Below are 27,501 nucleotides of genomic sequence, written 5' to 3'. Positions count from 1 at the left end.
TACATGTTATAACTTGTATTTTGGCATTGTACAAATTATAGCATGTACAATTTTTTGGATATGTTATAACCTGTACAAAATTGCAACTTGTACACGACATATACATATCTATCTCTGATATGAGACAGCTTTGTAAATTAAAAGGGTTTGACGTGAATGAGAACAGTGGTACAGCACACACTCCTTGGGGAAATCAAGGACGTATGTTAGTTATACGTCCTTGGGGAAATGGACCCATGAGACATATACTTCCATAGGCACTCGTCTCAGATCCCCCCCCCCCCTATATACCTTTATGTAAAGGTATATACAGATTTATTATTTTTCTGAGACGAGTGCCTGTATAGAACCTATATGATATTCTACACATAATCACGTTGTCTCAGCCGGAATGATTATTATCATGTTTGATTTATATGATCTTAATGATAGACTCATAATACCCATGCAATTCTGTTAAGAGCATTTATGAACGCATACAATTAGTTGAAATGTTGAGAAAGATTTACAAGAATAAATATGACACAAAGAAAAATACTTATATATATTGAAAAAAAAGGATAATCATGATGTATTATATATATGTTACTGTATTAAATATGCTGCTATTGAAAAAAATCGCATGAGTAAAACCATAGATGTCTACATCTATGGTAAAACCAAATTAAATTAGGAAAAATAAGTTTTAACATTTAAAAGAACTATCGACCCCTATTTCTATTTCTCTTGCAAATTTTATAACCCCATTTATGAAATGTTTGGACATCTATTTTGAAAATTTCCCGCTTAAAAGTTTGTATGTTCGGGTGTTCTCTAGATGATGTAAAATCTACTTGCAAAGAAGCGTGTTTGCGCATTAGTTTCATGTTTATTTAAATAAATTATGCATTTATAAGAAAAGTTTTCAAAGTTAAAGCATTTTCGAAATTGAAATCAGATTTAAATGTCAATAAACACTGTTAAAATCCAAGCCGATAAAATCCGAAAAGTCCGAAGCCATTTAAAAATGGAGACGATTGTAAAACATAACATTGTCATGCATGATCGCACATTAATTCTGATTGGTTGACAATTTGTATAAATACCTAATTCAACAAATTTGCATTCTCTTCTAGTCTAAACGTTCGTGGTGTTTGCATGAAGGAATAAATCGGGAAATTTGATGACAGAAAGGTTTATTGTTGAGGTAATTTTATGAATTGAATAAAAGAAACACTTGTAACAGTATCCTAAATTAACTTCAGCTTTAATTAAACAATAGCATCAGTATAATATTATTTTATTATTGTTTTTTCCTTCAGCCACAGCATCCGTTTTGGTTTGTTTACAAACGGAAAATTGCAATTATGCAATAAGATTCGATGTATATAATTAGTCACCTTGTAACTAATAACGGTAACGGATCAGCAGTAAAATGCATGCTATATATTTTCTAAACTATAAAAAATTAATGTTAAAAAGAAATTTATGTTGCCTTTGTTGGATTCAAGTCGCCGGTATCAAATCAATACAAGCGGAACTCGAGAGAATCAGGATGTTATTAAAATAGATTATGTAATAGAAAACAAATGTCATTTTTATGCTTTTTTTGAAGAAAATATTTTGTAATGGGTATTTTTATAAATTTCCAAGGTAAGGAAATTGTTTGTCAAAATTAATTAAACATGTTTAGCACAATACAATTTAATTAAGGAGTTTTTTTATACCTTGTTATATTATTTAATCTGACCAGTGCAGGAAATCGGACGTTCAAACTTGTCAGTTTTCAACCTTTGTAGCCTTTTAGCAACAGTTGTCAGTTTGCCCCCCCCCCCCCCCCCCCCAAAAAAAAGATGATTTATAATTAGATCCATTGATTGTGTGTGTTAAAATTGTGTTAATCACTATTTTTTGTCAAAAAGGTATTTTAGTTATAGCTGAAATTGAGAAAGGATTGATTTATTAGATTTCAATTAAAATCTTAATCAATATATATATACACACATGTTTAAATTCCATTCAAAATTGATTCCCTGTTAGTTCAATCTTGTTTTTGTTTTTTTTAATTTCAACAAAAATGACTTTTTTTTTTTATTAAAATGTAATTTGTTATGTTGAATCTAGTGGTATTTAGATTTCTGATTTTAGGCAGAGTTGTCATTTTGGTCCATATTAAGGGGGTCTCATTGGGGGGTTCAGATCCCGGATCCCGCTTACTGTTTTGTCAGATTCCCGTATCCCGCTTACACTATGTACGTAAGCAATTCACATTTTTTTGTCATTTCCTGGGTCCCGCTAGACCTCATTTCCTGTTTTCCCGACACAATAATTTGACTTTCACGTGTCACGCTTACAAAAAATTGGCAATCCCGCGTCACGCTTAGACCCCAATGAAACCCACTATTAAGGTCCAAAGTGTCCAATAGTAACTTAACATAATTTTGATTTTGATAAAAAATGAATTCTTGTAATTCTTCAATATGTTGAATTTTAACATGAATTTAGATTTTTAAACGTCCATCTACAGAACATATTATGTTATACCATTTGTCTGCCATCAATATATTGGAAATATCAGTGGCGGATCCAGAACATTTCCTAAGGGGGGGCCCACTGACGGACCTAAGGGGGGGGGGGCCACTCCAGTCATGCTTCAATGATTCCCTATATAATCAACCAAATTTTTCCCACAAAAGGGGGGGCCATACCCCCCCCCCCCCCCCCTGGATCCGCCTATGCATATTTAACTCTAAAACAATTACCCATTTTGCATAAAACTTTGGTGAATTGTATATATCTATTGATCAATTGACATGAGCACACTTTCGTTTTTCCTAAATTTTAGATTTTCCGTTTCAGAGAAATGTTTTTTTTCCAGTTTTCCGACCATAACTCAAAAGTGTTTTTTAATTTGCAAGAAACTTTGGTCAATTGTTCTTATCGGACAGCACAAATATTTTGGGGTTCGTATAATGCTATGATTTCGTTCTCGGTCTGCATCGTAGCCCGATGACACATTTGGTTTCTGGACAATAACCTTAGTTTAAGGGCAAATGATACAGTTACAGGAGAGGTAATGACATTGCTAACGTAAATTGTTATTTTCGCGACGTCAAACTATGACTTATCGGGAAAAGATTCAGTTTTCAACTGATTTTTATCATTCAAACTTATTACACTTGAAAACGAGTTCATGGACCCCTCTTTTTAGCTCACCTGGCCCGAAGGGCCAAGTGAGCTTTTCTCATCACTTGGCGTCCGTCGTCCGTCGTCCGTCGTCCGTCGTCCGTCGTCCGTCGTCGTCGTCGTCGTTAACTTTTACAAAAATCTTCTCCTCTGAAACTACTGGGCCAAATCAAACCAAACTTGGCCACAATCATCATTGGGGTATCTAGTTTAAAAAATGTGTGGCGTGACCCGGTCAACCAACCAAGATGGCCGCCACGGCTAAAAATAGAACATAGGGGTAAAATGCAGTTTTTGGCTTATAACTCAAAAACCAAAGCATTTAGAGCAAATCTGACATGGAGTAAAAATGTTTATCAGGTCAAGATCTATCTGCCCTGAAATTTTCAGATGAATCGGTCAATCGGTTGTTGGGTTGCTGCCCCTGAATTGGTAATTTTGAGGAAATTTTGCTGTTTTTGGTTATTATCTTGAATATTATTATAGATAGAGATAAACTGTAAACAGCAATAATGTTCAGCAAAGTAAGATCTACAAATAAGTCAACATGACCAAAATGGTCAGTTGACCCGTTTAGGAGTTATTGCCCTTTATAGTCAATTTTTAACCATTTTTCGTAAATTAAAGTAATCTTTTACAAAAATCTTCTCCTCTGAAACCACTGGGCCAAATTAATTCAAACTTGGCCACAATCATCTTTGGGGTATCTAGTTTAAAAAATGTGTGGCGTGACCTGGTCAACCAACCAAGATGGCCGCCACCGCTAAAAATAGAACATAGGGGTAAAATGCAGTTTTTGGCTTATAACTCAAAAACCAAAGCATTTTGAGGAAATCTGACATGGGGATATAAATGTTTATCAGGTCAAGATCTATCTGCCCTGAAATTTTCAGATGAATCGGTCAATCGGTTGTTGGGTTGCTGCCCCTGAATTGGTAATTTTGAGGAAATTTTGCTGTTTTTTGTTATTATCTTGAATATTATTATAGATAGAGATAAATTGTAAACAGCTATAATGTTCAGCAAAGTAAGATCTACAAATAAGTCAACATGACCAAAATGGTCAGTTGACCCCTTTAGGAGTTATTGCCCTTTATAGTCAATTTTTAACCATTTTTCATAAATCTAAGTAATCTTTTACAAAATCTCCACTGAAACTACTAGGCCACAATCATCTTTGGGGTATCTAGTTTGAAAAATGTGTCCGATGACCTGGCCATTCAACCAAGATGGCCGCCACGGCTAAAAATAGAACATAGGGGGTAAAATGCAGTTTCTGGCTTATAACTATGAAACCAAAGCATCTAGAGCAAATCTGACAAGAAGTTAAATTGTTAATCAAGTCAATATCTATCTGCCCTGAATTTTTCAGATGAATTGGACAACTGGTTGTTGGGTTGCTGCCCTCCAATTGGTAATTTTTAAAGAAATTTTGCCGTTTTTGGTTATCTTGAATACTATTATAGATAGCGATAAACTGTAAACAGCAATAATGTTCAGCAAAGTAAGATCTACAAATAAGTCAACATGACCTAAATGGTCAATTGACCCCTTAAGGAGTTATTGCCCTTTATAGTCAATTTTTAACAATTTTCATTAATTTGGTAAATTTATGTAAATTTTTACCAAATATAGTTCTCTGTTACTAATGGGCAAAGTTCATTATAGATATAGTTGTAAGAAGCAAAATCATTCAGTAAAGTAAGAACTTCAAACACATCACCATCACCAAAATACAATTTTGTCATGAATCCATTTGTGTCCTTTGTTTAATATGCACATAGACCAAGGTGAGCGACACAGGCTCTTTAGAGCCTCTAGTTTAAAATGCCATTTGATTTGATTACGCGAGAAGATTATGTGTGCCAATTTTCATGAAAACGTAAATAGTGCAATTTTTATACGACCGCAAAATTTGAAAAATTTTTCGTCGTATATTGCTATCACGTTGGCGTCGGCGTCGGCGTCGTCGTCGTCGTCGTCGTCTGGCGTCCGAATACTTTTAGTTTTCGCACTCTAACTTTAGTAAAAGTGAATGGAAATCTATGAAATTTTAACACAAGGTTTATGACCACAAAAGGAAGGTTGGTATTGATTTTGGGAGTTTTGGTCCCAACATTTTAGGAATTAGGGGCCAAAAAGGGCCCAAATAAGCATTTTCTTGGTTTTCGCACAATAACTTTAGTATAAGTAAATAGAAATCAATGAAATTTTAGCACAAGGTTTATGACCACAAAAGGAAGGTTGGTATTGATTTTGGGAGATGAGGTCCCAACAGTTTAGGAATTGGGGGCCAAAAAGGGACCCAAATAAGCATTTTTCTTGGTTTTCGCACCATAACGTTAGTATAAGTAAATAGAAATCTATGAAATTTAAACACGAGGTTTATGACCATAAAAGGAAGGTTGGGTTTGATTTTGGGAGTTTTGGTCCTAACAGTTTAGGAATAAGGGGCCCAAAGGGTCCAAAATTGAAATTTGTGTGATTTCATCAAAAATTGAATAATTGGGGTTCTTTGATATGCCGAATCTAACTATGTATGTAGATTCTTAATTTTTGGTCCCGTTTTCAAATTGGTCTACATTAAGGTCCAAAGGGTCCAAAATTAAACTTAGTTTGATTTTAACAAAAATTGAATCCTTGGGGTTCTTTGATATGCTGAATTTAAAAATGTACTTAGATTTTTAATTATTGGCCTAGTTTTCAAGTTGGTCCAAATGGGGGTCCAAAATTAAACTTTGTTTGATTTCTTCAAAAATTGAATAAATGGGTTCTTTGATATGCCAAATCTAACTGTGTATGTAGATTCTTAATTTTTGGTCCAGTTTTCAAATTGGTCTACATTAAGGTCCAAAGGGTCCAAATTAAACTAAGTTTGATTTTAACAAAAATTAAATTCTTGGGCTTATTTGATATGCTTTATCTAAATATGTACTTTGATTTTTGATTATGGGCCCAGTTTTCAAGTTGGTCCAAATCAGGATTCCATATCAAGTATTGTGCAATAGCAAGAAATTTTCAATTGCACAGTATTGCACAATAGCAAGAAATATCTAATTGCACAATATTGTGCAATAGCAATTAATTTTCAATTGGAGTTATCTTTCTTTGTATAGAATAGTAGTTGATAATATATGTTGGAAATTTGCCAGACATGACTATGATGTCATTTTCTATTTTTATTTGCCAATAACTTTATGTAAATAACTTCATTGGAAATTTGCCAATATAAAATGTTGCTGATGAAGCTTTTTTTCCTTATCTTATCTAAAATGTTTTAGATAATGTATGTTGGAAATTTGCCAGACATGACTATGATGTCATTTTCTATTTTTATTTGCCAATAACTTTATGTAAATAACTTCATTGGAAATTTGCCAATATAAAATGTTGCTGATGAAGTTTTTTTTATTGTTTTATACAATAAACAATGTATATTCACTTTTACTACCAACCAATCTTTACCATTCAGTGATAACAAGCACTTTATTTTACATTTTAATATTTTATGATGTATTTAAAAGAGTAGTTATTGTTGCAAACTCCATTAGAAATTTGAATTGATATCAGTTTTGGAAAAAGGGAAACGGGGATGTGAAAAAAGGGGGGGGGGGTTAAATTTTTCTCATTTCAGATTTCATAAATAAAAAGAAAATTTCTTCAAACATTTTTTTGAGAGGATTAATATTCAACAGCATAGTGAATTGCTCAAAGGCAAAAAAAAACTTTTAAGTTCATTAGACCACATTCATTCTGTGTCAGAAACCTATGCTGTGTCAACTATTTAATTTTAGATTTAAATAAGAAGAAATCTTTAATTGATTTGTAAAATCTTGACATTTGTTTTGTGTAAAAAAACCCATGTAATGTCAAAAATTTGATCACAATCCAAATTCAGAGCTGTATCACGCTTGAATGTTTTGTCCATACTTGCCCCAACTGTTCAGGGTTCGACCTCTGCGGTCGTATAAAGCTGCGCCCTGCGGAGCACCTGGTTTTAAATTTGATAAATATACAGCAAAAAATTATGTTTTTTTCTACATTCATGAACATTTGATAAATATGAGTTATTACTGAATAAAAAAAATTATATTTAGGATACTTATAAAATACAGAAATTACAAATTATTTAACAAAAAACAATTGTGTTTATCTTTTAAAACAAAAAAAGTTGTCTTTCTTTTAAAAAGGAAAATACGGCCACAGATCCGAATTTTGAGCAAATATACAAAATTTCGACCTCATTTTACTCAAAAAGTAGCACATGAAGTTATATTTTTATGCCCCACCTACAATAGTAGAGGGGCATTATTTTTTCTGGTCTGTGGGTTAGTCCGTTTCAGGTTGAAGTTTTGGTCAAGGTAGTTTTTAATGAAGTTGAAGTCCAATCCAATTGATGCTTAGTACACATATTCCCTATGATATGATCTTTCTAATTTTAATGCCAAATTAGAATTATTACCCCAATTTCACGGTCTGCTGAACATAGAAAATGATAGTGCAAGTGGGACATTCGTGTACTTGGGACACATTCTTGTTTGTTAAATTTTTGATTTAATCAGGTAAAAAATAGTCTATATGGAAAAAATTTTCAAAGTGTAAATACGAGATAAAAACTATTGTATGTCCTTAAGGGACGACATCAAAAGTTCAATGTAGGATAAAAAACTTAATTCACATAGTTTTTTCTCTGACCCCCCCACCCCCGCCTCTTAACTTAATTTGGGAAAAATTGATTTTACCAATAGGGATATATGTAAAAATCGATTTTAGATATACAAAACTTGCAGAATTTTAACCCCCCCCCCACCCCCAAACTATTTGATTTAAGTTTTTTATCCTACATTGATCTTTTTATGTCATCCCTAAGTTGATGGAACTCTATGAAATTTTAACACAAGGTTGATAACCACATTTTGGGTTAGGGGCAATATCGTCCCATCAGTTTAAGAATTAAAGACCAAAAAGGGGCCCTAATAAACATTTTTCTAGTTTCCAGACTTGTTGAACATTGTATGGATCTCTCTGAAATTATACCTCAAGTTTCCATAACCACATATGGATGGTTAGGATGAGCTTTTGGTGGTTATGGCTCAACCATTTTCTATTTTAAGTTTTTCATGATGTATTTAAATGGGTAATTATGGTTGCAAATTCACAACAGCATAGTGGCTTGCTCAAAGCTCAAAAGGCTCAAAATATTATTATTTATAATAAATATAATAAATAAAAGGAATGGTTAATACTGAATTTCATAGCAGCCATTAAAATGCTGGTAAGGGGGTATTAGTCCCGCTATGAGTGTAGTTGTAGTTGCATTGTTGTCTTATTGATGTATACCCAACATAAATATAAATAGGTCAGCTGATCTTGGTAGATTTGCACATGGTTGTGTAGAATGCTTCATTTGATTTGAAAGTACTACATTTTTTGTAATTCATTTAATTTATTTTTTTTTAGGAAAAAAAGGATTAAAACATGCCAGAACTTCTTCAGAACGGGAATCATGAAAATGGCTCCTGTTCTAAGCAGCAGCAAATTTGTCGAGCACATTCACCTACTCTGACAGACTATGTACCTTTGAATGAAAGGGTGCTCAAACGCATTGAGTCTAAGGATCCATGGTACTCCCTGGAATTTTTCCCACCAAGAACAGAAAATGGGGCTATTAATTTGATTGGAAGGTAAGAAATAAATTTATCAGGTTTCCGGTCTAAGGTTTCCATTGCAGAAACAGGACATACATATGCATTTTTAGTTAAGTTTGATCGCATCACAGGATCAAGTCTTTTAGAATAATTTCATCTCTTACTTTATATTTCGATTGCATAAGAACAGATCTCAAGGTTTACAGCAGCTGGATAAGTTTTCATTATTAAACATATTTCAACTTGTGCTATAATCAATCAGAAATAAACTAAATTTGCACACAGACACGTACAAAAGTATAAATACACTATAGCAATAAGAAGCGATTATGTGCACCTTACATAATCTATAATCACATCATTCTTTTGTCTCTTAACCCTCCACAGAAATAGCTTTGCAACTACTGAAGAGAAGTATACCTTGTAAAAGTGATTAAATGCCACAAAAGATTTCTTATTCAAAAACAAAAAATCACAATTTTATAATCATTTTCACAAGTTGTAATTATCACTGCTGCTAATAACATTTTATACATGTACGCTTATCATGAAATTTGTTGATACAGGATTGAAAGGATGAATCGTGGAGGACCACTTTTTTGTGACATTACTTGGCATCCAGCAGGTGACCCAGGAAACACAGAAAAGCCAACAAGTTCAACATGTATGGCTGGTACAATGTTAAATTACTGTGGTGTAGATACCATGCTTCATATTACGTGTGGGAATCAAGACATTGAAGATATTAAAGAGAACCTGAACAAAGCCAAGGATCTAGGAATCAGAAATTTACTCGTTCTTAGAGGAGGTACTGTTCATTTTTTTTATTGCATCTCAAAAGATAATAAGTTTGATTGCTGATCCGGAAAGATTTTTGTTATTGTATAGATTACACAAAAAAAACACCACGTCAGTTTAGTGGAGAGTTTCTCTGGAAATATCGTCTCAACTTGTCCCTAAAAGAAGTAATTATTTCTTGGGATAAAGTTTTCAATAACTCCTATTATCTTTGCACATTACATTTTGTGATGTATATACATGTATATATTGCACACTTTCTTTAAGAAGGTGATTTATAAACAATTCCCAAGGAAAAAATATTTAAGATATTTGATAGCACTAATATTGAAAAAGTTGAAGAATAAAAAAAACCTTCAAAAGTTAAGTCATATCAGATCATCCATCTTTAGTTCATACATTTAAAAATAATACAATACAAATGATAAACCTTAGCATTGAACAATCATTACAATAATTTGATATTCACTAAGAGAAATATTAAGGTTATACGTAACCTATTTGGATAAAGAGTGACTTTTTCCAAGATTATTGAAATTTGTTAAAGGGAAATAACTCTTATTTTTCTTAGATCCCCCAGATGGTGGTGAATCATGGACATTCCAAAAAGGACGATTGAACTATGCCACTGACTTGGTGAAACTTGTAAGACAAGAGCATGGAGATTACTTTGTGATTTGTATAGCAGGTAATGTAGAAAAATTAGTAGTTTAAAAAAAAATAATACATCCATTAAAGGGGAGATAATTCATTCAGTTTTAGAGTTTTTCTCAGGTGGCAGAAACCAGTTATTTTACAATAAATCTTTAGAATTTCATGGATTTATGATTTTATTTTCTTGAAAATTCATTCAAGCTTATATACAAATAAAATGTATGGTTTCAAGGAACTAAGATGTGTGCGTGCTTATGTAAATATATAGAATACCTTTAAATTTGGGTGTCTGTCCAGCATGGAGATTTTAAAATTTATAAATGCATTGCAAATAAGGCAAAAAATGTGATGCTATGATACCAATCTAATCCTCACCTGCAAAATCCTGCTAAAAGCCAACAAGAATTTTAGCCAAAATTCAAGAGAGAAAGGATATTCAGTGAGATAGAGCCTTGTCCGAACCTATCCTTACCATCAAAATCTCAAGATATTTTTGTTTACATAAAACTGAATTTTTTCCCCACTTTGATTGGATGCCGTCAAGTGAGGAGACCACAATTTTGACATCTGATTGGACCTATATGTGAAGGAAATCCCCAACCTGTGTATGCAACTACTTACTTGTGTAGTACAATAGCCTAGAATTTACATTCATTTATTTTTTCAGTCCACATGATGCAATTATATACCTCAATACTTAACTATAACAAAATTTCTGCGTGGGACACATGTTCTGGTACACCAAAACTGGTACCTGCCACCTCATTCTTAAATTTGTGTAACTCATTGTCATAATGAGAAAAATTGAAACAGTTACTTCCCCTAAATTGAATTGATACAATTACATTCTGTAAATTCAGAAATAATTGCTAGGTTTTGATTATTGCACAATATGCGACTGGTTGGGCATCACAGTAGGAAGAACCCACATTCTGATGACTAAAACATAGATCTGTATGCATTTTTTTTTTCTTCAAAATTGTGATAATTAAACATGCATTTTTGTCCCTTCTTGAAAAATCGCAATAAAAAATGCAGGGAATAATTATTGAATTTACAGTAGTATTTCATCAGGATAGTCATAAAAAAGTTAACATTGGTAGAAAAAAGCAGACATGTATTTTATACTTTCTAACTTTGTTTGGTCAAGATTTATAACATAAGATTGATTTTACCACTATGTTTTGAAGATTAATGACTGGGTTCGGACCATGCAATACAAAACTATGAAGATGTGGTATGATTGCCAATGAGACAACCATCCATGAGAGAGCAAATGATGTGGATGTTAGAAACTCTAGGTCATGGTATGGCCTTCAACAATGAGCAAAACCCATACCAGATGACAAAAATAAGTGTAATATACAGCAACTAACGACAACCGCTGAATTACAGGCCAAATGCCTATGAAGAGTTTTCTATGAAGAAGAAGATAATAAAAAGATTTGTTTTTTGTTGATTTCAGGATATCCCACAGGGCACCCTGAATGTTCCAGCTATGAGGTGGACTTGAAATATTTAAAGGAAAAAGTTGATGCTGGTGCTGATTTCATTATTACTCAGTTGTTTTTCAAATCTGAAACTTTTCTGAAATATGTTGACGATTGTCGAAAAATTGGCATAAATTGTCCTATCATTCCAGGGATTTTGCCAATACAGGTAGGTTGAATTCAGAAGGGCTATTCCATTAAAATGTATGTGGGAGGGTAGAAAGGGTGGTTATTGGATGTGGGTCATGTGTCTTTTTTTTCAGTATGCGTCTATTATCAATTATTTAAAATTGTTTTGAGTCACAATATTTTGACAGTTTGAAATTATTTTTTTTTGGCTTTATTGGGTATAACATAATAATTTAGTCATAGCTGATTGAAAGAACAAGCTGAACAAGCATGAAATATTTGCCACTGGACTTTAAGCAACATCAATAAATCAAATTGGATCAGCTGTAATGCCAGTTAACATTAAACTTACCCTGTGGTTGAAGTTTTTAAAATTTTGATTACTTTCTTAAATTATACCCTTTTTTGTTGGGCCTGCGACTTACATCAAAAGTAGGGGAGACACAAGTTCCCTATAACCTTTACAAATTTTTATGTCCCATTTATGGGCATTATGTTTTCTGATCTGTGCGTCAGTTTGTCTGTTTGTCCATTCGTCCCGCTTCAGGTTAAAGTTTTTGATAGAGGTAGTTTTTGATGAAGTTAAAGAGTCCAGTCAACTTGAAACTTAGTATACATGTTCCTTATGATATGATATGCCAAATTAGAGTTTTTACCCCCTTTTCACAGTCCACTGAACATAGAAAATGATAATGCAGGGGCATCCATGTGCTTGGGACACATTCTTGTTTATAATTCACATAAGAATGATCTTAGCCTCCACTGACAACAACTAAAACTTACATGTAAATGTGATTTTATAAATAGATCAGTTTGGTATCAAGAAAATAATATGAAAATCAGGTAAATAAATAGATTGGCTAAAAAAGGAACTGCATCTCAATGGTTGATGGGCTTAGAAATCAATTATATCCTGCCATGTATTCAAGTATAATTTTATTTTGTTGTTTACTTAATCAGAAGCCTGTGTCTATTAAAGTACTATGGATTCATTCTTATTCATGTATGCTGGTTTTTTATTTTTTAAATGTATTTTGAGGGTATAGGTTGACAAATTAGTGTTCGGGCCTAAATTAATATATTGTTTGTTTCCCCAATCCCAACCCTGCCAAGCCAGGTGTGGGTCGGAAGGTAGGGAAATAATTTTATTTTTTCCAAAAAGCTTGAACAACATTGGACGATCCTGTAAGCCTGAAAATCGGAAATGAATAAAATAATATTTGACTTAAATTTGACAATAAAATTTTATGAGTAGCACTGTTTTTGCAGGGTCGGTTGGGATTGGGGAAACAAACAATATTTTATTTTAGGCCTCGACAAACAATTTTCTAAAAGGCCAGCTTTTATGCAGAATTTGTTTAAAGTAAAAAATCAAATATCCAAGAAAATACAATTTTTCTTTAATCTTTGAAAATTGAAACTGACTGAATTTAAAGAATCTGCAGTAAACAAGATTGCCTCCTTACTAAATGCTCTTCATAACTACTGATATATTGAAATGGTCCACAGTTCTCTGTTGTCAACTACCTTCATGGTTTTGCAGTACGAAGTTTTTTCTCAAGTGTAGGTCGTCTTAAGTTTAGTCCATGGTTTGTTTATTGTTGAGCCTTCGACTTGAGTCGAAAAAGCGAGACTAAGCGATCCTACATTCCGTCGGCGGCGGCGGCGGCGGCGTCCACAAATATTCACTCTGTGGTTAAAGTTTTTGAAATTTGAATAACTTTCTCAAACAATCCTGGATTTCTACCAAACTTGGACAGAAGCTTGTTTATGATCAAAAGATAGTATACAAAAGTAAATTTAAAAAAAAATAAAATTCCATTTTTTCCGTATTTTACTTATAAATGGACTTAGTTTTTCTGCCGGGAAATATTACATTCACTCTGTGGATGAAGTTTTTAAAATTTTAATAACTTTCTTAAACTATCCTGGGTTGGTACCAAACTTGGACAGAAGATTGTTTATGATCATAAGATAGTATCCAGAAGTAAATTTTGTAAAAAAAAAATCAATTTTTCTGTATTTTACTTTTAAATGGACTTAGATTTTCTGCCAGGAAACAATACATTCACTCTGTGGTTAAACTTTTTAAATTTTAATAACTTTCTTATACTATTTTGGATTTGTACCAAACTTGGACAGAAGCTTGTTTATGACCAAAAGCTAGTATCTAGAAGGAAATTTTGTAAAAAAATAAATCTATTTTTTTGTATTTTACTTTTAAAGTGACTTAGATTTGCTGCGAAACATGAACACATTCACTCTGTGGTTTAACTTTTTAAAATTTTAATATCTTTCTTATACTATTTTGGATTTGTACCAAACTTGGAAAGAAGCTTGTTTATGATCAAAAGCTAGTATCTAGAAGGAAATTTTGTTTTCTTCTAGTTAACATTACATTCAGTGTGCAGTTAAATTTTTTAAACATTTATTACATAATATAAACTATCCTGGATTTTTACCAAACTTGGACAGAATCTTCTTACAATCAAAAGATAGTATCAACAGGAATATTTCATTGATTTGTTTCCTCATTTTTGTTGAGCTTGCGATAAACAGAAAGAGTAGGCGAGACACTGGGTTCCGCGGAACCCTTACATATTTTATATTAGACTTTTAGTTCTTAATTTTGGGCTACTTAACATGCAGAATAATTTAGTAAGATTAAACTCTGATCACCTTCGAGTTGAAAACATGTCTCCAGTAGTGGTGAATGTTTCTTGTTGTCTGTTTCTTAATGAAGTAACATATTTAAAAACTAACTAACAGGTCTTAGATTTTATGTCAAATACGAATTACGAAATATAAAGTTGTTTCTTGGGTGCGCACATACTTTTCCAATCGAAAATATACTTAAAAATTTGATGAAAAACAAGGAAAAACACAAAATTTTACAAAATATGCAAATTAAGGCATGATTTGTTGCCATGGTAACTTGTTCAATGTCCAAAATTATTTAGTTTTTCTGAATACCTTCTACCTGAGATACTTTTCAGTAATTTAAAAATATGTATGATAACTTTTAAATTTGCAGTAATTTTTGGGCCAAATAAGGGCCTTATTGCCCCTACACCTTTCATACATCTAATGGCTATCTACAGTAGTCATTTATATTTCGAGTTCAAGAAATAATTTTAATAAATATTTTATAAAAGATTTGATATGATTTCATTTCTAGGCATACCAGTCATTACGACACATTGTGAAACTGTCTCGTTTAGAGGTACCGCAAGAGATAATAGATGCTATCAATCCAATCAAAGACAATGACGAAGCCATAAGAAATTATGGAATAGATCAGGCCACAACAATTTGTAAAGAATTATTGAACAGTGATAAAATTCATGGCTTACATTTCTACACACTAAATCGAGAAGTTGCTACAATAGATATTCTCAAAAGACTTGGTATGTGGCTTGAAGAACCTGCAAAACCTTTACCATTTAAACTCTCGGCCCATTATAACAGGACCAAGGAAGATGTGCGACCAATATTTTGGCGAATGAGACCCAATAGTTATGTTCATCGGACATCTAACTGGGATGAATTTCCAAACGGACGATGGGGTAATTCCTCGGCTGCATCATTTGGTGATATATCAGACTATTATTTGTTTTACTTGAAACATAAATCACCAAAAGAGGACATGCTAAAAATGTGGGGGTCAGAGCTTAAAAGTGAAGAAGACGTTTGGAGAGTATTTTACTCGTATATTACAGGAGAGCCCAACTCAGAAGGAGTAAAGGTAAATGGAGTCTTTGAATACACAGTGGTAGAGCAATGAAGATTCTTTTGGGGTTAATAGACAGTTATCTCTTTTTCCCTGTAACAGATATTTAGAAATAGGTTCTTTGAATATACAACAAGTGTATATTGAAATTGGATAAATTCAGTTGCTATCAAAAGATATCTGATTCCCACTCTTTTTAAATTTTAAAACCTTAATTTATTTTAGTAAGCAAAAAAAGATGTTTCCATTTAAAAGGGAAATAATGAGGGTCCGAATTTTGGAATATATATACATTGAGAAAGTAAAAAGTCAAATTTTGTTGGTTTCTTTTGAATTTCCTATTGTGACATCATGAAAAAGGTGACCTTTTCTGATGACGTCACATATTCAGAACACAACTTTCTGCAAATCTTTGAAAAGAATTAAAGGATTTAAATTTATAAGAGAATTATATATATCCCTTGCAGGGTGCAATCAAAAATTGATATAAATGGGTCAATATATGAATGCACATATGTAAGCCTTTATTCCACCCTTGACAAATTCTTTGTTGCCTATTCATGCCTTGTTAGTTTTTGGTAGGTAGGGAGGGATTTTTTTACATGTTAAATGTTTTTGACAAAAAAGTGATTAGGGAAAAAAATTGAAATGATTTGTGTCAGGAATTGTTTTGGGTAGACTATTTTAGAGTTGGGTATAAAAAAAACATCAAACAGTCTAAATTTTATTATTCAGTTGACTAATATTCCTTGCACAGTGCAAACAAATTTGGATATGAATGGGTCAATATATGATTGCACATACATAAGCCTTTATCATGCTTATTTAATGGTTTATTTACTTTAATTTTCATGAGCAGTTGTGTGACTAAGTTTGGCATATTTACCTGCAATACCAGAGGTGAGGCCTGGTCTAGTAACCACTCAACCATGTCTGTCCGTTCAAAACACATAGAGGGTACATAATTAATGTAAAGCTCCAACATTCATCCTACAACATTATTCAAACTTATAAAAACAGTAATCATAATTTTAGTCATTGAATGCTTTAGGATATTTTTGTGCCATGTTGAAATTAAGCTACAGATCACTGAAATTAAATTATATTGAATTAAAATGCACCAAAAAAATATTGCTTACATTATGTTTTATCTGGCTTTGATGCTATAAAAATGACAGATAAAACCATTCTTTTTTCTGTAATTATTTTTCAAACCACCACAGGAACTTTCATATTCATACATTAGTATATTTGTTTCATCTATGACAATTAACATTGTAGAATATTATTATTTGATAATTTATAGTGCTTCTGTTTTATATAATAATGTACATTTCCTTTTGAACAGGTGAAAAATATTCCATGGGTAGATGAAGAGCTTAATCCAGAAACATCTTTAATTCAAGAAAAGCTAGCAGCGGTAAATAAACGGGGTGTGATGACTATAAATTCTCAGCCTAATATCAATGCAGCACCCTCCACAGACCCTAATGTTGGATGGGGTAGTCCAGGAGGATATATTTTCCAGAAGGTATGCATGAAGTAATGATCTGTTTTACCCTGTAATAGCAGACATGCCAACCATCACGATTATTAGGGATTTCCCCCATGAAAGTTGTTGACTAGAATTTTGAATTCTTATCATGTAATTGAACATCTCAATTCAAACAAGCTTTCAATGAATTTTCGGTATTTAAGCACATACACACTTATTCAAACAGATAGTAGTAGATTAGGAACACTTATGACAATATTAAAGGAGCATAAGGTTGAGAATTTAGAAAAGTTGACAGAATTATCATTTAGGGACGACATCAAAAGATCAATGTAAGATAAAAAACTTAATTCAAATAGTTTTGGGGTGGGGGGTTGAACTGCTGCAAGATTTGGTTATCCGACATTGATTTTTACATATATCCATATGGGTCAATCAATTTTTCCCAAATTAAGTTAATAGAGGAGTAGGGGGGTCAGTGAAAAAACTATTTGAATTAAGTTTTTTTATCCTTCATTGAACTTTTGATGTCGTCCCTTAATCAGCAGTCAGAGCTCAGACATAAATAAGTCTGAATCTGCATTTGACTCATTGAGGTCTAAATTTGTAAGTTTTAGGATTTGTCTCCCTTTAATGCAAGACAAAATACGACTTTTATAAGTCAAATATTGTTAAGCAAGAAATAATTGATCAGAATCAAAAAGTTGCAAATATCGACTCTTACAAGTCGATAAGTGATCAAAATTGGTTAACTTCAAGACCCACGCATATTTATAAGGAGGTCATGCATCTAAATCAAATAATGACAACATTGAAGGACAATGCTTTGTCTTCTAAAGAAAAATATGAATGAGAGTCTAAAAAATCGGAGATAATGATAATTAACCTTACAATGCAACCACCTGGAACCACACTTAATGAGGTAAAACATCTGTGTTTAGTTAGGATGTTCAATTAGACAATTAAATAAAGATAGCTCAAGTCCTTGTGAACTCTCAGACAGGTTTTTGCTCTCATAGGTGGTGTAGTTTGGCCACCAAGTGAAATTAACGTTTTTCATCAACATAAATAGACCTAAACAAGTCTTTCATTTTCTGACTTAGATAAGTCTAAAATTGAAAACACATTTTTATGATAAATACATGTTTTGACTTCTTTAAGTCAAAAACAAAAATCGACTTGTTTATGTCTGAGCTCTGAAACCAACTTTAATTTAGTAGCCTATGTAATGATTAGTACTGTATTTAAACTCATTTCACTTGAAAGTATTATATACCTATACTAAGAGAAAGAAAAATTTCTTCATTATATTACTGGAAAAGTTTTCTAGTTATTTTATAATACATATCTTCCTAATGCTAATATTTATAAGAGTTTACTGTATTTTAAGTATCATGGTATGTTCTATACACACCCTTTTTCATTGCAGGCATATTTAGAATTCTTCACATCAGCTGAGAATGTAGCAGAGCTAAAGAAGATCCTGGAAGACTATCCATATGTCAACTATCACATTATAAACCACAACGTAAGTTTTCTTTTTGTCGAGATCAGGGAAAAAAATGGCTGTTGATTTTGGGCCTTTCACAGCATTCCTTACCATTCATAAAAAATAATTGGGTCTCTTTCACATGTTTTTGCTTTATTAAACATCTTTTGACTTTACAATTTTAAAATTCAATAAAAAATTTGTACCAATTATTTGCAGTCATGTGTCGTCCAAGATGGTGGAATACACTTATAAAAACCTTCATATAAGAATGTCAATTTACACTTGCAACTCGATTATTACAATACCAATTTCAATAGTTTGTCAATATGTCAAATTGTTCTGTCACTTTGTATTAGTTGAATATTCTATTATTTAAGAATTGAATGATTCTTTTTGTAAATTTATTTGGGTGTAAAAGCATTGACTGAGTACATTTTGTATGAAGCGCGATTGCTCTTCATTCTAAAAATGTGCTCATCGTCAACGCTTTTACAATCCTATAAATTTAAATAATAGAATTGTATACAAAAGGAATCATTCAATTTCTATTATTTATCTGTGTACTTTATTAAGAACCTTGTGTCATCATGAATGTTACATTTCATTTTGAAATGATTGTTAATTTCAGACCGACTTGAAATTGCTTTTAGCCAATAGAAAAAGCGTTTTATAATGCAACAAGTAATTTTTGTGGAGCCTGCAACTTTTGTTGCAGAAAGCTCGACATAGGGATAGTGATCCGGCGGCGGCGGCGGCGGTGTTAGCTAACTTCTTAAAAGCTTTATATTTTAGAAGGTGGAAGACCTGGATGCTTCATACTTTGTATATAGATGCCTCATGTTATGAAGTTTCCGTCAGTCACATGTCCAATGTCCTTGACCTCATTTTCATGGTTCAGTGACCACTTGAAAAAAAAGTTCAGATTTTTTGTAATGTTGAATTCTCTCTTATTATAAGTAATAGGATAACTATATTTGATATGTGCATACCTTGAAAAGTCCTCATGTCTGTCAGACAGTTTTCACTTGACCTCGACCTCATTTCATGGATCAGTGAACAAGGTTAAGTTTTGGTGGTCAAGTCCATATCTGAGATACTACAAGCAATAGGGCTAGTATATTTGGTGTATGGAAGGACTGTAAGGTGTACATGTCCAACTGGCAGGTGTCATCTGACCTTGACCTCATTTTCATGGTTCAGTGGTTATAGTTAAATTTTTGTGTTTTGGTCTGTTTTTCTCATACTATATGCAATAGGTCTACTATATTTGTTGTATGGAATGATTGTCAGGTGTACCTATCTAACGGGCAGATGTCATGTGACCTTGACCTCATTTTCATGGTTCAGTGGTCAAAGTTAAGTTTTTGAGTTTTGGTCTTTTTATCTAATACTATATGCCATAGGTCATCTATATTTGGTGTATGGAAATATTTTATGATCTTTATGTCAGTCGCGCAGGTTTTATTTGACCGTGACCTCATTTTCACGGTTCATTGCACAGTGTTAAGTTTTTGTGTTTTGGTCTATTTTTCTTAAACTATAAGTAATACGTGTCAACTATATATGTTGTATAGAAGCATTGTTAGCTGTACATGTCTGCCTGGCATGGTTCATCTGACCTTGACCTCATTTTCAAGGTTCATTGGTGTTTGTTTAGTTATCTTTGTTAATGTTAAGTTTATGTGACAGTTGTATTAAAGCTTAGCTTTATACTTAGGACTATCAACATAATATCAATGATTAGTATAGAAGGCAAGACATTTCAGCGTGTGCACTCTTGTATTAATAATACAAAATGTTCTGTTTTAGGGCCAGGATGTTGACACTAATTGTGACAGATCTTGTCCAATAGCTGTTACTTGGGGTGTGTTCCCTGGAAAGGAGATTGTTCAACCAACAGTGGTTGATCCAATTGCATTTCAGACGTGGAAGGTAAGAATATGGAATTAAATAAGAAGCTATGGTATGAGTGCCAATGAGACAACTCTCCAACCAAGTCACAATGTATAAAAGAATAACAATTGTAGGTCAGCGTAACTTTAACACAGAGACTTGGCTCTCACAGAACAGCAAGCTATAAAGGGGCCTAAAAATCACTAGTGTAAAACAATTAAACAGGAAAAACAATGGTCTGATCTATATAAAGTTCATAATATGCATTGCATGTTATGTTTTTGTAATCATTAAGTATTATTGGAATAAAATTTTGCTTTAAATGATGGAAAGTCGAGGAACATATGTAATTTGAAGCGAAGGAAGACAAAACCTCATGGTAAAGAATTGGTGGTCCTTGACTTGCAATTAAAAAATGTCCATTCATTAGTTCATTTGTCCAATTTTTTTTTTTACTCTTAATTTCACAGTATTCTGAACATAGAAAATGATAGTTTGTGTAGGGCATCCATTTACTATGGACGCATTCTTGTTGCTGCAGTGTAGCAGTTTTATCTTTATTATGGAAGTAGAAAAAAACCCAATATCATTGAGTTTTGAATATGAATTTGAAGAAATAAAATGAAATCTTTAAAGAAAAAATCCTTTATTTCATATAGAAACTATGATTTGACACGACAATTATGTTGGACACCTTCTATGCCATGCAATCAATGTTTGAACACTCTGTTCAATTTTCACATTTTTTGCAGGATGAAGCATTTGGACTTTGGAAAGAAACATGGGGTCGGTTATACCCAGAGGATTCTGACTCCCGGAAGATAATCAATCACATACATGATAGCCACTACCTTGTAAATCTAGTCGATAATGACTTCCCCAAGGAATCATGTCTTTGGGAGATTGTGGAGAGAATGTTAGAACAAGCAGGAAGTAAAATGGACACGACAGAAATAGCAATTAACTAAAGGTTTGTATCAATATAGATTTGGTATGTGCGTACCTTGCAAGGTCCTTATGCCTGTCAGACAGTTTTCATTTGACCTCCACCTCATTTCATGGATCAGTGAACAAGGATAAGTTTTGGTGGTCAAGTCCATATCTCAGATACTATAAGCAATAAGTCTAGTATATTCGGTGTATGGAAGGACTGTAAGGTGTATATGTCCAACTGGCAGGTGTCATCTGACCTTGACCTCATTTTCATGGTTCAGTGGTTATAGTTAAGTTTTTGTGTTTTGGTCAGTTTTTCTTATACTGTTTGCAATAGGTCTACTATATTTGTTGTATTGAATGATTGTAAGGTGTACATGTCTAACTGACAGATGTCATCTGACCTTGACCTGATTTTTTGAGTTTGGGTCTTTTTTCTAATACTATATGGGATAGGTTAACTATATTTGGTGTATGGATATATTTTATGATCAATCTGTCAGTCACATAGATTTTATTTGACCTTGACCTCATTTTCACGGTTCATTGCTCAGTGTTATTTTTTTGTTTTTAGTCTGTTTTTCTTAAACTATAAGCAATAGGTCAACTTTATTTGTTGTATGGAAGAATTATTGACTGTACATGCCTGTCTGGCATGGTTCATCTGACCTTTACCTCATTTTCCTAGTTCATTGGACAATGTTTAGATTTCTTGGTAAATGATTAGTTTTTGTAACAGTTGCAATAAAGCATATATTTAGGACTATCAATATGATATCAATGATTAGTAAAGAAGGCGATACATTTCAGCGTGTGCACTCTTGTTTTTTACTTTTTCTATGTTTAAAAATGACAAAGGCTCATGACTTGGGACAGGCGCAAAAAAGTTTCGGGGTTAAAACATATTTAGTGAGATTTCAACCCTCCCCCTATACATCTAGCCAATGTATAAAAACAAACGCAGCAAAAAGTGCAGTAAAACTCAGTTTTAAGTCTGTTTCAGTTCAGATACTAAGTGACTAACAGTTATTCAACAAGGTGCAATAATGCATTGGAAGGGGATATAGATGTCTCCTAAAATGTTGTGTATCATAAATGATATTTTAGTAGGTTTATCTAACCAATTTGATAATTAAGCTTATTTTTTCAATCGTATACAATCTATATTTAATTTATATTTTGTCCATTGTAGATGTTGATGATTGATGGAGGAATTTGAGAAAAAAATGAGAGAGACCAGACATTTTCTAATATTGTGGGTTTTTAATTTACAAGTGATTGTGATAGTGATAAACTTTTTATACCTTTCTGTAAAGTTTTTATTGACTTGTATACAGATACTTGATAGTTGTATTGTATATATTTACTAAAACATCTGAATATTCATGTAAACATCAGTTATATATTATATATTTACTTAAACAGGTGAATATAAACATCAGCATTCAAATATATTTTAAAATTTATATCAGAAAGAGACATAATGTTTAAAAGAATAATTATGGTTTTGCTTTCTCCAGATCCCTACAGAAGTTTTTAGGATAACCTATGTATTCATCTTAAATTAAAAATGAATCTGGAACAAAATTTTACAATTTGGGGTCATTGATAATAAAATTTAGTGTTTTTAATGATCAGAATATCAAACTTTCAGTAGGATTTGTATCTATATTTCGAGGTTACAAAGAACTTTTTTACAAGGCCTTATTTGTCAGAATTTGTTTAAAAAATTGTGTTTAGACTTCAAAATTATTTAAATATGACAAGATATAAGTGATATACAGAAAACTTGTTCAGTATTAGTGGTCTTGGAAGACTTGTTTTGACATTTGTAGCAAATCTTTTGTGAAAAAAAAAAAAAAAAATCAATGTACATGTGGGGTTCAAATTTTTTCAGTGTTTTCATGCTGTGGGGTTCATTCTCAGAATGTTATAATTATTGTAGTGTTTTTATTTTTTCATGATGAAAGATAAATCACAGATGTTGTTAAATTCATGTTTTGTTGGGTGCTTTCATATTAATCATACAATGACATTTGTAGCAAATCTTTTGTGAAAAAAAAAAAATTCAATGTACATGTGGGGTTCAAATTTTTTCAGTGTTTTCATGCTGTGGGGTTCATTCTAAGAATGTTATAATTATTGTAGTGTTTTTATTTTTTCATGATGAAAAATAAATCACAGATGTTGTTAAATTCATGTTTTGTTGGGTGCTTTCATATTAATCATACAATGCATTGGGTTTTCTTCTAGTGCCATAGGTTCCAAGAGACGACTTTTAATAAAAATTTTATCAACCAAATGATACCAGTGAATTACATTTGTAACTATCATATTTAGAGCTATGACAAAGAAAAATATGTCACAAGTTTTCAACATCTTGAGTATTCAACATGTATTTTGATCAACATGAAATTGGAAGTTATATTTGTTCATTGCTCTTTTAAAGAATGTCTCAATTTTGTTTATTAAAAAGGGGTGTTTGGCCTTCAACCTCCACACCGTCTATCTGTCACTAAGCAACTCGGAAGTAGTTGTTAGGTTGGTAAAATGTTGCATGATGATAATAATTAAATGATTAGAATTTGGTATAACTTGATTGTGTAACGATTAAATAGATTCAATGTTGTTAAACAATGACTTACTAGCTGAAATAGATGCAGTAATGATTATTTGTGCAGTACTTTGTATTTCAATCTAATTAAATTTAAATCTCTGCTCTCTTCAATTTTTTTTTGCTTGGTCGCCCACACAGCTTCCAAGCATAAAAAAATGAGCAAGTGCCTAGGTTTTATTTTAATTACATTGTTTGTATTATAAGATCTATTAAGTTTTACATAATAAATGTTTTACATTTCATTAAAAGATCTCTAGACTATAGTGTGGTTACACATGTTTATTATTGTATTGTGTTTTTGTGTATGTTTTTTTATGGGTGTTTGTAACTTATGAATATTTAAAAATGCACATTCGAGATTTTACCTGTATTGGGTAAAGATTAATAAATACATACTCACTTAAATCAAAATTTATTTTAGGGCAAGAATACAAATTGCATGGTTTGTTTGAGTCTTATTTTCATATGGTTACAATGCGAAATTGTAATTCATTGTTGTGGTTCATAAAATGTTATATAAACAAACTGAACAGACTTATAAAATGAACAAATTGCCAGACTTAAAGTTGAAAAGATTTGATGGAAATAACATTGTGAAATTTGTAAAAAATAGATCAAAATATAAAATTAATCAGTATTTTGACAAAAGTGATATTAATAGTAAATTATGAAACCTGTATACTCTCTAGGTTAATTTGATATTGTACTTTCAGAATGAAAAATAATAAGTTGTAAATAAGGGGATTTTATTATAAAGCAAACACTTTGTTTATGCCTTGTATTTATAAGTTTGCAGTATATTTGTTTTTATGGAATACCTTTACATGCTGCTTAAAATTTGGTGACATTCCTATGAGTTTATAGACAATAGATAAAAATATTGTTCATACTTGCTGGCGTCAGCCCAGTAACTTGATAAAGATATTATTGAGATGGAAAATAATTTGAAAATATAGTTTTAAATCTGAAAAATTCCATGTGTATTTTCAAAATAATAGTATTAAAAATTAACAATTAAAAAGCCACAATTTTTTTTTATCCATCTGAGGAAATTTGCAGATTTTTAGAAAACCACGAAATAAAATATCCATAAATATGCAAATTTTCCTCAATCCACGAAAATTGGAAAACACTTAAGGTGGTACCCAACACTTTCAGTAAAATTAATTTGGCTCGTTTAATTTTCATAAAATTTTGACAAAGTATTTACTTTGACCCTTTTACAAAAATTTAAAAAATTAAAATAATTTGAACCAAGCGTTTTATCAGAAAAATTACACTGGTTATATAGCAGATTGAAAAACACTAATATTGATCATTGAGAAGCTTAATCTTGCCTTCACAACACAATGTAATTAAAACGTTTAGCTGATATTACAGAGTTATCTCCCTGTAATGTTAGGTACCACCTTAAATAAATGAATCCACAGTAGGTGATTATGCTTTCTAAAATGATTAGCAGATATAAGGATAGATACAAGATTTTAGGGCTTACAATGTTTGTTAAAAATGGCTTTAAAAATGTTAATGATATATTTATATAGAAGATTTCTTTTACCACTTTTTATTTTAAGTGTATTATTTGTTGATGAAATAAATGTTATAATTACAGTATGTCTGCTTATTTTAATACCAACTCTTAGGAAAGGGCTATGTTGCAATCCCTTTGTCCATCTTGCCTTTGATCCAACATATTTTTTGTAAAAAGTACCTATGTCCCATTTTCATCAAGTATTTCAATGATAAACTGACATTTAAAGATGGACAAATTGTTCTTGAGTTACATATTACTTCAAAGCCTAAAGGACAAGGTTTATTTTTGAGGCATTTTTTTTGGTCCTGTTAATTCAGCAAAAATAGTGCAAAACATTGATATAGAATGGAGGTCATGCAAAGTGTTAAATCTGAAACGATGAAGAAATATTTTTGCCTGCCCTTAAAGTCGAAAAAGCAAGACTAGAAGTGCTGTTTCTGGCGAAGGCACCCACAATGTTTTAATTTGTGTTTCGGTCAGTTACTTCTGGCAGTTCAATGTATTTGGTTTGTAATTGCATTAGTATTGGCACATCTCATTTGCATAGAGATTATTTGAACTCACCACTTTAGTCATGGTCTAATGACTGAAACTTTTGCAGTTACACTTATAGTTTGTGATCAGGTCAATTTAATTGAAACAACTAGTGATGTGTCAATTGTATTTGGTATGCAGATGTGTTAGCATTGGCACATCTCAGTGGCGGATCCAGCCACTTTAAAAAGGGGGGTTCCCAACCCTGAGTAAAGGGGGGGTTCCAACTATATGCTCCCATTCAAATGCATTGATCGGCCAAAAAAAAGGGGGGTTCCAACCCCGGAACCCCCCCTCCTCTGGATCCGCCACTGCATCTCTTTTCCATGGAGATAACTTGGCTCTGTCTTGCATAGTTGCATAGTTTACATGTCATAGTTTTGCCATTTTAATTTTACGTGTCATAGTTTTGCCATTTTAATTTTACATGTCAGAGTTTTGCCATTTTAATTTTACATGTCAGAGTTTTGCCATTTTGATTTTACATGTCAGAGTTTTGCCATTTTAATTTTACATGTCAGAGTTTTGCCATTTTGATTTTACATGTCAGAGTTTTGCCATTTTAATTTTAAAATATACATTCTACTGTCAATATTACAAAAAGATGAAACAGTTTTGGCCTTTTATAGCTGACTATGCGGTATGGGCTTTGCTCATTGTTGAAGGCCGTACGGTGACCTGTAGTTGTTAATGTCTGTGTCATTTTGGTCTTTTGTGGATAGTTGACTCATTGGCAATCATACCACATCTTCTTTTTTATATTGTTATTATTGGCTTTAAACTAGCTATCAGTAATTGCAAGTATACTGAGATCTGTACTGAGTGTCTTCTTGTTGTTGGAATGTACAAGTACCTGGTCAGGTCCACTCTATGATTTTGTTATATGTTTTTCTATTTGTATCTATCTGATAAGTTAAGCCTTTTTTCGAATTTTTATAGTAATGCCCCGCGGTATTGTCACTTTTACTGTTCTAGAGTTATGGCTGTTTACAAAGGAAAAATTGCTGAATAATTTGTTTCTGTTCTCCAACTGAAGTTATCCTCAACCAAATGTTATGCGACTTATACACAATACTTATTACAACAAAACTCAGGTCATGTACTTTTGTTTTACTTTTACCGTTCTTCAGTTATGTCCTTTATAAGTTTATTTGATATGCAAGCAGGGGCATCATCTGTGTCCAATGGACACAATCCTTATTTATTCGTTCTTATACATGTACTGTTACACTACTGTCCCAAGTTAGAGGAGGGTTGAGATCCCACTTGGTCATTTGGTCTCTTGTGGAGAGTTATCTCATTGGCAATCATAACACATCTTCTTTTTATGGCCCCCGCAACGAAGTTGTCAGTGCCATACAGTTTTACCCCTGTCCGTAATTCCGTCAT

General features: G+C 32.2%; 1 protein-coding gene and 2 long non-coding RNA genes across 3 annotated transcripts in view; 2 read left to right on the top strand and 1 right to left on the bottom strand.

Moving 5' to 3' along the window:
- LOC139499992 (uncharacterized) overlaps window positions 1–27,501 on the top strand; it is a 117,844-nt gene that overhangs the window by 41,559 nt on the left and 48,784 nt on the right. The window lies entirely within an intron of this gene.
- LOC139499989 (methylenetetrahydrofolate reductase (NADPH)-like) lies at window positions 1,107–23,292 on the top strand. Its single transcript, XM_071288669.1, has 11 exons — window positions 1,107–1,186; window positions 8,626–8,849; window positions 9,380–9,621; window positions 10,183–10,299; window positions 11,731–11,924; window positions 15,063–15,629; window positions 16,963–17,145; window positions 18,539–18,637; window positions 20,411–20,533; window positions 21,247–21,464; window positions 22,620–23,292. The coding sequence occupies exons 2-10, from the start codon at window positions 8,644–8,646 to the stop codon at window positions 21,460–21,462; spliced, it is 1,947 nt and encodes a 648-aa protein (XP_071144770.1). The 5' UTR covers window positions 1,107–1,186; window positions 8,626–8,643; the 3' UTR covers window positions 21,463–21,464; window positions 22,620–23,292.
- LOC139499991 (uncharacterized) lies at window positions 23,281–25,655 on the bottom strand. The gene is made up of 2 exons (XR_011658282.1): window positions 23,505–25,655; window positions 23,281–23,334 (listed from the first exon to the last, which is right to left on the bottom strand). It is a non-coding gene; the product is annotated as an uncharacterized lncRNA (long non-coding RNA).

This window comes from Mytilus edulis, chromosome 13 (assembly GCF_963676685.1).
Source record: "Mytilus edulis chromosome 13, xbMytEdul2.2, whole genome shotgun sequence".
Lineage (NCBI taxonomy): Eukaryota > Metazoa > Mollusca > Bivalvia > Mytilida > Mytilidae > Mytilus > Mytilus edulis.
The sequence above is the reverse complement of the archived record's forward strand: the minus strand, read 5'-3'. Positions and strand labels throughout refer to the sequence as shown.